Below are 14,346 nucleotides of genomic sequence, written 5' to 3'. Positions count from 1 at the left end.
CTACTCCCACCCTCCCCTTCATTTTTTAAGATCTAGCTCAGCCTCTAAACTAAATTATCTTTTTATGAAGTGTCTTACTTACCTGAAGAATTTTGTTTCCACGTTACCCTTGTTAATTCTCTCTCTTTCTCTCATCCATATTATAAGTGATCGGTTCAGTTTTTATTAAAAAAAAATAATCAAACCGAATTAAAAAAAAAACTGAAACCAGTTCAAACCGACCGGATTCGATTCGGTTTTTTAGGACAAAAACCGGTTCAAACCGGTTTGGCTCGGTTTTTCCGGTTTGGCTCGGGTTTTTTCTGGTTTTTTTTTTTTGGATTCGGTTCGATTTTTCAGTTTCATGCTTATAAAACTGAAACCAAATAAATCGATTTTTTTAAAATTTTAAATAATTTTTTTTCACAGTTTATTTCTTTTTTATATTCTCAGTTTAATCAATCTTTTTATTCATCCCTACGCACACTTTAGTTTCTGTTTTCTAGCTCTACTTTTTTTTTTTTTTTTAATCTTTAATGTGCAAAATACGACACTTTGGCCATTAAAAAAAAGAAAAGAAAAAGGGAAAGAAAGGATTGAGAACATGTAAGATTCAGGCACGCACTCATGAGATGTGACGTAGAGCCAGAAAGTAAACGTGAATGATGGCAGCTCCATGCATACCGTAAGTTCATAAATGATGTTCTTTTTTACAGCTACTTTAAGATAAGATTCTGAGCCTCTTCGTCTACTACACCTTTGGAGTTTAGTGATTGGTTGCTTTAGAACTCGATTGGTAAAATTAAATAAAAAAATTATTTAAAAAATAAAAAAATATTATTTTAATTTATTTCTAAATAAAAAATATTTTAATTTTAAAAACCAACAGCTATGACGACACCAAACAGTCAACGGCACCAAACCTGTCTGTCTATCTCTCTCTCTCCCCTCGTTAACACGCAACGTGGACGTGAAGGACGCAAAGAAATCCAAACATTTTTTAAAGAAAAGAAATTATTTATAGTAATTAAAGGATAGTATCAACGTTAACGTAACATAATCTCTGCTTCTCTGTCAGATTCACTCACCGCTCTGACTTTAAGCGAGAGAAGAAAATACAAGAAGATTCAGAGCAAGAGAAGCAAAGCAGAGAATATGTGCTGTGGAGACGGTGACTGTAGGCCTCTTGGCTTTCTTTTAGGCCTTCCCTTTGCCTTTCTTTCTCTAATTATCTCCGCTGTTGGCGTTGTCATTTGGATTGTCGGGTTTGTTCTCTCTTCCTTTATAATAATTCTTGCTGTATCTTAGTTTCTTGATGTCTTTGATTTCTTGATTTTTCACAGTTTTTGCCATTGTATGTAGGAGTCTTAATTGCATTTCAATCTCTGGACGACCTTCTCTGAGATTTCTTGAATCTGTGATAGTCTTTGTCTCCTTTTTGACAAATCTTGGCTGTTCTTTTCTTCTATGTTGGTTTCCGGGCATCATAGTTATGTTATCTGACAGTTTTTTCCCCATTTTGTACAGGGTTTGGCTTATTGCATTTCAAATTTGCAGTATTTGAGAATTTCTTTTTGATAGTTTTTCTTGTACTTTAAATCCTGATGAACATACTTAATTTTAACATTTATTTATGGCTTTAAATTTGTAGTTGCATCTCAATCTCTGTTTATTTGAGATTTCTTGATTCTATTTCAGAATTTGGCAGTTTTGATACAATATGTGATCTGGGTTTGGTCTAAATTATTTTATATAAAGATGTTACATTTGTACTTGAGAATTTATACCTCCTGACTGATTTTCCAATCTTGGGGGTTGTGCAGGTTGTTATTATCCTGTGTTTGTCCTTGTTGTTTATGCGTGACAGTGATAGTAGAACTGGCTCTGGAGTTGATCAAGGCCCCCATTCATGTCATGGAGTGGTTCACTTCTCAGATACCTTGTTGATTTTCATGATTCTACTGAACATACCTTAGTTATGTAGTAGTTTTCTGTTTGTTGATTTGGATTCTTCCTCTTTCTACTTAATATACCTATTTATGTGTTTTCTTGTTTGTTATTGAGGGGAGCGTGAGTAAAATTTTATGGAATGACTTATGAGATGATTCATCTTCAGATATGATTTCTGACCATTTGTGAATTGGGTTCCAAGAATGAGTTTGATGTTACTTTTTTTGGATGTCCCATAATCGTTAGAACTTGTGTTCTTATCATCTGTGGATAACAATTATTGTTATAGAAATGGACTCGGAAACAAAAGGGGTTACAGAGTAGTTTTATTGATAGATTGAAAGCAGAAACTTGGTATGTTCACTGCAAAAGCTATAGGGAGCTAAGAACACCCAACTGTGAGTCTGACTGTCTAACAAGGTCTGTTATTCTAGCAGAGCATCAAGGCATTATTTAAAGCCTGTCTCATGATCATCAAGCCTCCTCCAAGAATCCTCTTTTTCCGTTTTAACCACCCCCCTATGTTCTTCACACCGCCATGAACTATGCATCACATATTCATCCTTCAAAGATTTGTTCGACTTCTCCAACTTCTGAGTTTCCTTGTAGTGGATTTAGGGGGTACAGAATCAGGTAGGTTGCTGAGTTGGACCAAAAGAGTTAATTAAGTGAAAGATGATAAGAGGAAACATTTTTGTTTTCTTTGAAAAAACATAATCGAAGTATTTATTGAACTCGAAGTTACCTCTTGGTTCTGAAGAGTTTCTATATTTTAGTATTGAACACTACATCTGACAAAGCAATAAAATTATCCACAGAGATCCCGTTTGGTCCAATGTCTTTCTTTGCGAGTTGTTGAAGTGCCCTTATGTTCTCCCTCATTTTCTCCCCCGTCTTGTGATAGAACTTTATCCAAGCTATTTAACACTCCATGCTTTGTAAAGACTCCACTCTCAAGCTGGAGACCAATCTCCCACACATTCTCTAACACACGTCCGTTGAGCGTTTGATGGCTAAAAAATGGCCTACCAATCGTAGGCACCCCTCCCGCTATACTCTCAAGCAATGAGTTCCATCCACAATGAGTTGTAAACACCCCAACTGCTGTGTGTGCCAAAACGTCGAACTGAGTCCATGGTATCACAAGTCCCTGTGATGTGGTTCTGTCCAAGAATCCGTTAGGGAAATGTACCTTTGAGTTGTTCCTAAGTGAGCATACAAATGGCGCCTCACTTGTTTCTAAGACCTCAGCTAGTGCTACAAGTTCATGCGGTGGTGTTGCTGTGACGGATCCAAAGCTAACATATGCAACGGAAGCAACTTTTTGCTTGTCAAGCCTTGTTATGCAACCGTATGTGTCTGCCCCAGGTGGTGATGGTAATATCATATTGAAGGGTCCAATGTTGAGAAATTTTTTGAATCTAGAATTCTAGTCCTTTGTTATGCTAGGGTCCAGTCCTTTGAATCAGATTTTTCTCGTAAATTGGCACTCAAAAGAAAAGGTGGTCTCTATATTCATTTGCATGCTTCCACAAAACACAAATAGGATCAGAGGATCTCCCCATTTAATCTTTTTGTCTTTAAAGGATGATCTGTCGAGGATGATCAGCCATGATGTGAAGCTGTGTTTAGGAATATGTAAGGGATTCCATAATAATTTAAACCTCTCCACCCTACCACTTTTGGCCCTTTAAGCTTCCTATGCACTTTTGAAGGAGAACTTCCCATTTGGTGTCAGGTTCCAGGATAAGCTATCCTTTCTCTTCTCATTAGGGAACGGTTTACCACAGAAAGCAGATTGGATGCTCACAAGTTCCTCTGACCTAGCCTTTGGCCAATGCCAATAATTGTTGTTGATGACTGCCACTGCTTTTGCATTTCAAGGAATACCATTTTCGAACATTACCCTACCATTATATTTCTCCATTAAAGGATCATCAGGGGCCTTGAGTCCCATCACAGAAAGGTGATTTTTCCAATCCCCTATAGCATGAATTATCCATTCCCAGATGATAGGCCTGAATCCCAGATATTTTCTCCAAGTTCAGCTACAATTCAGTGATGCCTTTACTGCCCAGAAACTGTTGCCTTTGAGCTGATGCAGGTGGTTTTGATCTCAGCTGTGGATTTGCCACAACTAGGCCTCGTGGATAGTTTTGCAGGAATATTTATGGATCGATGGGTATAGTTAAGTCTAAAAAGAGACACGGATTGCATATAATATCGGTTTGATGAAAGACTCATAATTTTTAATTCAATCATTTAATCACACTCAAATTTGATCAAGAATACAGGTCTAATTCTATAGAGATAAGCTCACTCCCCCTAGCTGAGGTTAGTTTTGTTAAGGTTCGAGAAGCTTCCAAATTAGATCCTGGTGGTGTTATTTTGGTTAATTTTGTTTTTTTTTTATTATTTTCTTTTCGTATGTTTATGACTTTTTTTTTAATTAGAACTTGATTTTTTATTTATTCATAAAATTAAAAAAAATAAGTTATTTATTGAAAAAAATTTACTAATAAAAAAATTTTTATAATGATTTTGTTTATTATAATTGTGTTATGTTTTTGTTATATTAATATGATGCAAACCGCATCCCCTTAAATTTTAAAATTTATTTATTTTATTAAAATTTATTTTATTTTATATTTTTAAATTATTTTGATATATTAGTATTAAAAATAATTTTTAAAAAATATATATATATTATTTTAATACATTTTTTATTTTAAATTATAATTATTAATTTATAAAAAATAAAAAAATATATTATTTTAAAGAGAGAGGTTGTATAATTACCTTATGTTACAAGCTATATCACTCTCTTTTGTCTTTCTCAAGACAAATCCCTCTTCTTACATCCTCATCATCACCTTTCTTAAAAAGGAGCTACCTTTTTTGCTTTACTACTTTGATCACCTTGCTTCAAAAATATATATAAACTCTCTTTAGTTTTTCATTAAAAAATAAATAAATAATTAAAAGGGTTAACATTGTTTCGATAAAAGACAAAAAAAATTAATTATAACTCAATTAACATACGATTAAAAATGGCTCAACGTTTTTGGACCCAACAGTGTCAACCTTGGATGTTCATCTCCAAAATCTGCTGCAACAAACTAGTTTCCTCTGCTTGTAATGTGGAAGAATTTAAATCGAGAAAGGGGGAAAATCCTACCTCAAAAGAGAAAAGCATGGTCATCAAGTCAAGTATATTATTGAAACATGACTGCACTGAATGCAGAGCGATGTTCAAAATTATTCAACACTCCCAATAGCACAAAAACAAACTATAGATTTAGACACAACATCAACCACTCGACAAAAGCCCAGGAGACATCTTCATCTTTCACTCGATTTCAGCGGAGTTAAGAACTTCCTCTTATATTCTTCTTTAATGTTCTTCTTGCTTCCCATACTCCAAATGGCTTGCCTCATAGCCACCCTTCTTCCCAGCTCCAGGTGGGTCTTGCCCAATAACTAGATCTTTGGTTGCTTGAGCAATCTCCACTATAGTTTCGGTAATGGCGCCCAGTAAGCTGCTTCCTTCTTGTCGCTGCTGCCGCCGCCAATATTGTTCTTCTTGTTCGTCGCCTTCTGGGGCGACTTTCTTTGGGACGTTCCCTTCCTCTGCTCCTTGACCTCCTGTTGCATGAACTTGTGATTCTTCCCTGAATTCTCCTCCCTGGAAACTCCTCTAATCATCCTCAATAGGCAACGCAAATTCAATTTCTATTGCAATTAAGTACAAATGCAATCATCTAGTCTACATTTTTCACATGTTCAATTGGAAACACGAGCTTCAATTATGCATCAATCTTTTTTTTTAACCTATAGTGGAATCAGTTCAGTTCAAACCAATGGTGTAGAAACAGGGCATGCATTCAAATTATTCAAACAAGCATTAAATTGCGCACTACGTTATAGTTGAGAGAGCATCATAAACTTAAATAACTTAGACATGCACTATTCTGTGAATTATACCTGTCCTTCTGCAGCTTTTCGAGCCTCAATTTCTCTCTCGGCCTCCTCTTTCTTCCTAGCTGTATACTCCTTGATACTTTCACCAGTAGACGCAGCAGTATCTTTAGCAGCACCCAATGGCTTCCCTGCAAGCTCGGTAGTCTTCTGACCAGCATACTCTACTGCCCTCGCGGCTGCCTTAGTCCCCTCCACAGCTTTTTCAGTTGTGTAATGAGCAGCAGTCCATCCAGCTGCAGCGGCCTTGTCTTTCACATCCACGGCCACTTTCTCTACATAACAAGCGGCCTCTTTGCCACTTTCCACAGTCACATCTTTAGCTGCTACTGCCTTCTCTACTGTATAACCCATGGCCCCTTTGCTCTTCTCTACAACATACTCTGAAGTTTTCTTAGCACCTTCAACAATGGTGTCTTTTGCTTGTGCTCCCTTCTCTGCGATATAATGGGTAGTTTTTTGAGCCCCTTCAACTAGAGTGTCCTTTGCTTGTGCGGCCTTCTGTGCAGTAATGTCCTTTGTCTGTGCGGCCTTCTGTGCAGCAATGTCTCTGACTTGTGCGGCCTTCTCCGCAGCAATGTCTTTAGGTTGTGCAGCCTTCTCAGCAAAAGTGTTTTTTGCTTGAGGAAATTTCTCTTTCACAGTCTTAGTTGCAGAACCCACAACTCGGCTTGCCTTCTCTTTTGCTTTCTCATATCTTTCTTCAGCTGCATTTAAAGCCTCGAACGAATTTTTTTGCGCCGTTTCTCTTAACTTCGTTATTTCATCGAGAGAAAGTTGTTGCTCTTTGTTTCGATCACTACCATTCGCCTCTTGTTTGCCTTCGGTTTCTTTTCCACCCCCTTCCACTTGTTCTTGTTCTTCTTCTCTTCTTTCCCTTTCTTTATCACTAGAAACATCCGTCCCAGCTCCTCTCATTTTGTCAGCAAGAGACTCAAAGTACTGGGCTCCCGTTTCATTGCCACCTTCACCGATGTTTTCTTCGACGACTGATTCTTTTGTTTTCTCTATCAAAGACTCAAAATGGCTAGCCATTTTTGGGACTCTTTCTCTCTCCACATAATTCTCTCTCTCACTTGTAGCGCTCTCTCTCCTGGATTGCTCAGATGCCATTGATGCTAATGTTTCAAGAAGGTACCAAAGTCAACAAGATCTCCTCGTGTTTTCTTTCTTTTCTTTGTGGGTAAGTACGAGAACTGTAAGTATGATTATTTGATTTGGTGTTGGGATAGGAATGAATAGGAGAGGAGAAGATTGGCGTTAAAAAGGGCGAGGCAATGGCCTATGGCGGCTCGAGGAAATGGAGGTGGGGTGTGCATGGAGTTGACATGTGTTGGTGCATGAAGCAACGTGTTGGTAAAGAAGAAGGTGACTCAGCTATACAAAAGATGGATGGCACACGTAAGAGGATACGGCTTAGGTTAGCCATTTGAGGAGATGACACATGGATGCATCTCTCTTTGCCACGTGTGTAAGCAGAGACTATCAAGACCCACTTCGGTCTTACAAGCTTTAGATCAGTTCCCCTCCTATCGCATTTTGGGTTTAAGTTTTGTTTTTCTAATTTTTAAGTTATTTATTAGGTGGTTGAGTAAATTTAATTTCATCTTAAAAAAATACCTTCTGTTTTTTAATAATAAAAACTAAAAAAATAAATTAACATGATCAAATTTTAATCAGAAATGGTTAAATTAATTAAGTCACGAGTTAATTAGTTCATTCATTTAATTCTAGGCCCTTAGATCTTATGATATTAGGACTTTGGACAGTGGGCTTGTCTGTCAGTCTAGACGTTCACAACTCTCCAGAACAGGGCTTTTCCGAATCTTCTATTTAACTAAGCCCAAAAGATAGAAAGAGTGCTTTATTTATATAGTGGGCTTCTCGGCCTGCTACACGTCCTGGCCCTTTACTAGCCTTATATTTCTGCTCCGCTCTAAAGTTTTTTACTCTATGATTCTTAAATATTATTATATATTTTTTAATTATTATGTATTTAATCTAAAAATAATATTATTGATAATAAATTATTTATGAAAATTCAATTAAAATCTATTGTTTATTATTAAAGTACTTCAAATAAATTTTTTGCATAGTTTTATCACATTTATGATAATTTTTAGCTTTTAATCCTACAAAATATAAATATATATAGTATTTTGATATTTTTTGTTAACTTACTTTGAAAATTATAATTTTATTTTAAAAAAATAACAATGCTTCTAGTTAAAAACATTGTAATGATTAAGATAAATAGAAGATAGGGGGGATTTATCCTTGTAAAAAAATATTTCTCAAAACAATTGTATTTTTTAGTTTAATAAGAATATGAAAAAGTTTCTTGAGACCTGAAAGCCTTTTTACGTTTAAAAAACATAGCATGAGTTTTGATCCAACAAAACTTTACAGGACATGGCTATTACTGTTTTCATTCAAGTTACTAAACACTTTTGAAAGATCATCTCCAATCTCAATAATAGGCCTTTTGATTTGGAGCGTATTTCTTTCATTTCATGGCAATCTCATTGCCACAATGATCTAAATTTACATTTGAAGAATCACAGCTCTCATTATTGCCAACAGGCACTAGCTCTAAAAACAAGAATAAACTCCTATACGTACCCCATCATCGAAACAATGATCGATCGTCTAAAAAAATGACTAAATTACAGTACCATGTATAATGAATGCCATTTAAGCACAATCAACCGAAGAGGGCTGCATATAGAAGTTGGTTCCAAGTATCAGGCAATCCTGGTAGACACCAGTGGCTACAATCTGTGCCACCATTGTCGCCGCCGTAATGCGAAGGATGTGCATCTTTTCGGTACTGAGAAAGTGTGGTCACGTCTAATAAGTAGACTGGTTTCTGAATCCTGCTCAAAACCTTGTTAACTACAGCCCAAGCTAACGGTGTTCCTGCTGGGTACCTTGTTCCAAAGAACGGTTGTGTCTCAGCAGCACATGACTTTGATGGCTCATTCCAATCCCCGCCCCTATTTTTGCAACAACAATAAAGTAAGATTATCTGCTGAGGTACTAAAATGCTATAACATTGATGAAAGACACGCTAAAAGGCTCGCGTCAATGAATCTATTAACATGAACATTATCACATCAACATGGTTTCGAGCCTCTCGCATGGTAGTGGTGCTCGCTATGCGTCGTGCCCTCGAGCCACGCTAAGGATTAGTCTCCTGACCCGGAAGGGGCCGGAGGAAACCTTGTTCATAACAAGAAAACATAGTTTCTTCCTGATGACGCGCAGGAACCATGCCATTCACCGTCATGAAAACTAAGAACTAGGAAGGCAGAGGGGAGAAAGGCTTACACATAATGTGTAGGAGAAACGCCCTGGAAGAAGACTTTGGTTTTAGAAGGATCAACATTGTGGTTGACCCATCTAGCCCAGGTGGTTAGTCCCTTGTAAAATGCAATTAGCCGGTTCATATCTTTGTACAATTTACCCCCTTCTTGGATATAATCCCATCTGTAAAACATAGAAATGCATTAGCCATGAAGATCAAAATGAAAACATCACAAACAAGGTTGACCTACGGCTGAGATCTTCCAGTATGGGTCCACCAATGCCAAGTGTTGAAGATCAACATGTCCATGCCTAGCCATGCGTTGCCATTGTTTATCGAATCAAGCTTCAATACTCGTCCTGCCTTGTCATTGACAAGATCTACCAGGTATGTCGTTCGATATAGCAGTATCTTGACTCCGAAGTCCTGCTCAAAAACGCATAGGATCAGCTGGATGTGACCATGCACATGCACGTTTGGTGAAACTAATACTGTTAACTACTTTATTTATTTAATTACTTTTAGAATATGAATTATTGGAAGATGTTGTCTTGTTTTTCCTTTTCGTTTCTTAAGACAGAGAGGTATACATATGATTAGAGCTAGACAAAACAGTGGTTAATAACAATTATTATAAATTAAGAAATGATATTTTAAAGTGGGTTTGGGAAATCTTGGCAGAGTTTGACAGCTGAAATTGAAAGGGATATGAGAATGGGTCGTTCTAATACTCTGCATGTGTATGAAACTTGAAAATCAGTTGATAACCTGATAAAATTACATTGGCGAAGTTATTAAACATCATCTAATTCATGATTTAATTTAAAATTCAAGTTACAAGGTAAATAAATTAATCTAAATTCATTCATATTAATTAAAAAAATTTAAAACATTATTTTAATTTTTAAAATATATTAAAGCTACTATGTATTGATCTGCTAATTCGGCCCATCAAACTAGATTCAATCAAAATTATTTTTAAAAAAACACGGTCTATAAACTGGCCCGGGTCAACCTATAATAATACACCAGGTTTAATAATTGTGGACATGGAGAATCATATGCCTATCACGTGTTTTTATCAATTTAGTTAACAGTGATTTACAATAAAAGAAAAGGTGGTCCAGTATTTGTCACATTGCAGAATTATAACTTGGAAGAAAAGCCATATTAGCAGAGAACAAATATCAAAGTGGTCCTTAAATTGAAAGTGCCAATTAGTAGCTAACACGTATCAAAGTGTACTATACTAACCCTTCTAATTCAGGCCACCATTTAGATTTTAAAATAAGGTCCACATTAATTAATTAGTATGAACTCCAAACGATTTTTCCAGAAGAAAATAACATGTCAAGACAGACGCCCATGCCAGAGATTATGACCGTAATTGTCGCTAATTGAAACATGTTTAGAGTAGATTCGTTGGAGTAATAATTGATTAGTGAGCTTTACTCAACTCAAAAGAAAGATATATAATTGTTGATTAGTTAGGGGATGTTTAGCATGTATTTTGTTTTTATTTTTAAAAAATATTTTTAACTTGAAAAGTATTAAGACAAATAAGACAATGATTCATTGGTAAATCAAGGAATTAAAGGTTACCACAAACGAATTAGAGAAGTTAAAACTCAAGGAGTTTTGTCTCTGTACTTAAATATCATGCAATAGTATTGGCTGGAAAATAATTAAAAAACAAATTACAAAGAAATCTACCAATTATGTTCACCAAAACTTTCCCTCTTTTGATTTTCAGAAAATAAAAAAAAAATAAAAAATTCTTTTGATTGGTTTTTGTTACCATATATACAACTATTCCTGTTACAAGAATCGTTCTAATGCTCAAAACTCCACACACTAACAGCCCAGAACACAAAAGAAAGACAAGAAGAGAGGGAGTCCAAAGCTTAATTAGCAACTAGCACGACAACTTTACCTTCAAAAAAGGTATAGAGAAAAGGACAGGACGTGCATGCAGTGGTTAAATGTAATGATTGTTGAGAATTTAAAGTAGCCAACAACTGGAATTCAAATTCTTACCTCAAATGTAAGAGAAGATAGCACATCTGTCCTAAACAGTGTATACTTTGAATTTGGTACCCATGAATGAATCAAACACGTTAGAGATGTCCACTGGTTCAAACTCAACGAGTCACCTACAAACATAATCTTCTTCCCTCTCCATTTCTCCAAGAAATATAGCCCATTAAACCTGGAAATTGTTGACATGATATATATTTATATATACCAAGAAAAGACAAATACACTTTTTCCTGAACATGAGGGCAAAAAACAAGGGTACCTGGGCAAGTCACATGCAAAAGGTTGCCACCGATACTTGAGATAATAGCTATCAGGTCTGCCATACTTTTGACAATTGAACTGTGGATCTATGAAGGGACAATTTGAGTCGTAGAGAGGATATTTAGGATCAAAAACCCATTTTCCTCTGAACCAGTTGCACTTGCCGGCAAGTTCTCTAGCATTGCTGGTACCATTGCTGAAGGTACTGTTGAAGTTGAGGCTCTGGGCGACTTTTGAAGCTTCTGTTGCTGTATGGTAAGAAGATATCAACAAAAACAGCGAGAGAAACAGGCCGGGTTTGAACAAGATAGCCATCCTGGGTTTTCTTTTGCGATATTTAGAAATTTGTCTAGATAAATAGACGAGGAGTGAAGAAAAAGTTGTCCCAGACAAGTTTTTTTATAATGTAATGAGAAGGCGAGAGAGAGGGGGGGGGGGTTCACATGGAACGTATCACAGTGTACTATAAACTCTTAATTTATTTGGCTTCTGATAAGAAAAATAAGAAATCTTGGATTGATTCTTTTTACGGTAGCATGTGGGGATGATTACAACCCCCTTAGCTTTGAAAAATAGGAATCATCATGAGTTTGGTTCTGAAATAATATGATAAAAGAGCACGTTTGCTTTTGCGGGTGAATTTCAAAAAATTTAATTTTTTTTAAATTTAACAATTATTATACCATCAAATACTATTTAGCTTGAAAAATATTGTTCAATCGATGAGGTTTAGGGTTTGTTCTTTAAATATCACCAGTGACCATTAAAAACTTACATGGTCATTAATTTCAAAATTTTAAAAAATTAATTAAGATATATATAAACTGATCAGAATATTTACAGTTAAAAAAAATTATAATAAGTAATTAAAGTTTCTTTTCTTGGAGGTGACTCAAAGGAACTTTTTCATTGAATCCTCCTTTCTTGTATGCATTTTGAGAGCTGAAGATAGGTATATAATATTTGTACATGTCACATTTCATGGAGGCTGGCCTTGCAGGAATTATAAAGTTGTTCTTTAAATTATAATGTCAGATCTGTCGAGCTTTTGTCCTAATTTAGACATCACTGATGAGCTCACGGTATCCAATACTACTTGTTAGCCAAACGATTTTGTAACTACTACTGGATTTTGTAGTTCTATCTATGATATCTCTGTTCCTCCTGGTAAAAACAAGGAAGTGACCAACTGAAATGACCGCCCTTCAGTCTTGCACACACTCTTGAAACCCGGCCTGTAAAAATGGGTTGACTTATTGGAATGTTCGGTAACGTGGTGTAATTATATTTTAATATTTTTTATTGTTTTAATATTAAAAAAATATCCCTTAATAATTAAGTATTCATAATCATTATGAGTATTCATAATCATCATATTACATATAGTATAAATGTTGCGCCACATGATCTACATTATTGTGTAATTAAACATTGTCTCATGGTAATTCTGAGAGAGGTATGGTTATCTTATGGTAATTCTAAAGGGTATAATTTAAATGGTCAGATTTTAACTTTATTATCTAGAAATCACCAATTTAAATCGCACAAATCTCAGGGTCACTAGAAGTTTACATGGTTGTTAATTTCAGGGCCGTGAGATTAGTTGAGGTGTGCTCAAACTGATCCGGACACTCATGTTAATAATAAAAAAAAAAACATTTGTCCCTTGGTAATTTAAGAATTTTTTAAAAAATAAAATAGGGCAAGAATATACAAAACATTGTGTTAATTTTCAGCAATAATATAAAATCATGGGTAAGAATTGAATTACAAATTGAGTAAACTTCTTTAATCTTTTCGACAAATTTTATAAAAATGTCAACAATTTCGTATAAACATTTCCTTTCCTTTAGTAATCATGACAGGCAAAGATTTTTTTTTTTCCATTCAATTTCACTCCATTAAAAAACTGCCCTTTTCTTTTAGCCCGTTAATTTATTTATTTTAGTGTTTTTTTTATTATTATTTTTTACATTCTAACCTTGGGGCCATTAGAAAAAGGTACGTCTCCACCGTAAAACTAAGCAAAATTATGATGGCGGTGCCTTTAAGTTTGTATTTCATGGCTATGGTCTAAATCTGGTTTGCCAAAAACTTCATGAGCAAAGTAAAAATTGGCGTAACAACTGAATTTAGGCCGAGTTTCAAATTTTTTATTATTTTTCTGAAAGTTTTTACTATACATTATTTATGGTTTCCAATTTTCCAAGTCAAGAAACCCCCACAAAAGCAATTGACCTTATTATCAAGTGGTAAAGAGTTGATTAGAAGAAAGCACGTTCCTTATTCAAATCTTATATTTTTATTTATCAATCCATGTATAAATCTATGATTAATAAAGATTTTTTTTTTATTAACATGAATATTCAAACCAGCTTGAACGCATATTAATTAATTATCATAGATTCTAAATTTAATAACCATGTAAGATTTTAATAATCCTGAGAAAACTCAAATTTATTATTATTAAAAAATAAACTTAAAAACTGAATAGTTAACCTAATTTCATTGACATTGACAGATTCTGCCTCTAATTTTACTTTTAGAAATTATCATCCACATGTGGATAGCAAAGAACGGTAAAAGTTTTTAGCACTGTTCATTGTTGCCTTCGTCAATATACCCTAACAAAGCAGGATAAGGATTGCTTTTCGCAGCTTTTGGAATCTTACTCAAGCTCTCAATAAACTAGCTAGCACTGCCCACTCAAATTTGCCAATCAGTGCATATATCTATATAGCAAGTGGGCAGATGGAAAAGCGGAACCTTTTTTTAGAAACTAAATAGTAAAAATATTGTTTTTTTCATATTTGTATAGGAAGAGCTCATAA

General features: G+C 35.0%; 3 protein-coding genes and 1 pseudogene across 5 annotated transcripts; 1 reads left to right on the top strand and 3 right to left on the bottom strand.

The window, feature by feature from the left end:
- Nucleotides 1–927: 927 nt before the first annotated feature.
- On the top strand, nt 928–2,119 carry LOC7494601 (signaling peptide TAXIMIN 1). The gene is made up of 2 exons (XM_002325986.4): nt 928–1,244; nt 1,803–2,119. Exons 1-2 carry the CDS (start codon nt 1,135–1,137, stop codon nt 1,924–1,926), a joined length of 234 nt encoding a protein of 77 aa, XP_002326022.1. The 5' UTR covers nt 928–1,134; the 3' UTR covers nt 1,927–2,119.
- Nucleotides 2,120–2,694: 575 nt separating this feature from the next.
- Nucleotides 2,695–3,822, bottom strand: LOC127904759 (anthocyanidin 3-O-glucosyltransferase 7-like; annotated as a pseudogene).
- A 1,109-nt stretch (nt 3,823–4,931) lies between these two features.
- On the bottom strand, nt 4,932–7,196 carry LOC7494600 (seed biotin-containing protein SBP65). Of its 3 annotated transcripts, none has more exons than XM_024591278.2 (2): nt 5,914–7,196; nt 4,932–5,574 (listed from the first exon to the last, which is right to left on the bottom strand). In XM_024591278.2, exons 1-2 carry the CDS (start codon nt 7,018–7,020, stop codon nt 5,440–5,442), a joined length of 1,242 nt encoding a protein of 413 aa, XP_024447046.1. In that variant the 5' UTR covers nt 7,021–7,196; the 3' UTR covers nt 4,932–5,439. The 3 variants fall into 3 exon arrangements, with proteins under 3 accessions (XP_024447046.1, XP_002325582.3, XP_024447045.2); XM_002325546.4 differs by having other exon boundaries at nt 4,932–5,626; nt 5,914–7,192; XM_024591277.2 differs by having other exon boundaries at nt 4,932–5,614; nt 5,914–7,192.
- A 1,096-nt stretch (nt 7,197–8,292) lies between these two features.
- Nucleotides 8,293–11,958, bottom strand: LOC7494599 (protein trichome birefringence-like 39). Its single transcript, XM_002325545.4, has 5 exons — nt 11,514–11,958; nt 11,252–11,423; nt 9,465–9,640; nt 9,238–9,396; nt 8,293–8,903 (listed from the first exon to the last, which is right to left on the bottom strand). Exons 1-5 carry the CDS (start codon nt 11,828–11,830, stop codon nt 8,612–8,614), a joined length of 1,116 nt encoding a protein of 371 aa, XP_002325581.3. The 5' UTR covers nt 11,831–11,958; the 3' UTR covers nt 8,293–8,611.
- Nucleotides 11,959–14,346: the final 2,388 nt, after the last annotated feature.

The sequence above is a fragment of the Populus trichocarpa genome, chromosome 19 (genome assembly GCF_000002775.5).
Source record: "Populus trichocarpa isolate Nisqually-1 chromosome 19, P.trichocarpa_v4.1, whole genome shotgun sequence".
In the NCBI taxonomy this organism is placed as follows: domain Eukaryota; kingdom Viridiplantae; phylum Streptophyta; class Magnoliopsida; order Malpighiales; family Salicaceae; genus Populus; species Populus trichocarpa.
Note: the sequence above shows the minus strand (reverse complement) of the source record. Positions and strands in the feature narration are given on the sequence as shown.

Excerpts from the sequence above, each read along its gene's own strand:
- LOC7494601 (XM_002325986.4), top strand. The coding sequence starts at position 1,135 with ATGTGCTGTGGAGACGGTGACTGTAGGCCTCTTGGCTTTCTTTTAGGC. Across the intron at positions 1,245-1,802 it reads GTTGTCATTTGGATTGTCGG|GTTGTTATTATCCTGTGTTT; the intron begins GTTTGTTCTCTC and ends GGGGTTGTGCAG.
- LOC7494600 (XM_002325546.4), bottom strand. The coding sequence starts at position 7,020 with ATGGCATCTGAGCAATCCAGGAGAGAGAGCGCTACAAGTGAGAGAGAG. Across the intron at positions 5,627-5,913 it reads GAAAAGCTGCAGAAGGACAG|AGGAGTTTCCAGGGAGGAGA; the intron begins GTATAATTCACA and ends GAGGATGATTAG.
- LOC7494599 (XM_002325545.4), bottom strand. The coding sequence starts at position 11,830 with ATGGCTATCTTGTTCAAACCCGGCCTGTTTCTCTCGCTGTTTTTGTTG. Across the intron at positions 11,424-11,513 it reads TTTGCATGTGACTTGCCCAG|GTTTAATGGGCTATATTTCT; the intron begins GTACCCTTGTTT and ends AACAATTTCCAG. Across the intron at positions 9,397-9,464 it reads CATACTGGAAGATCTCAGCC|ATGGGATTATATCCAAGAAG; the intron begins GTAGGTCAACCT and ends TATGTTTTACAG.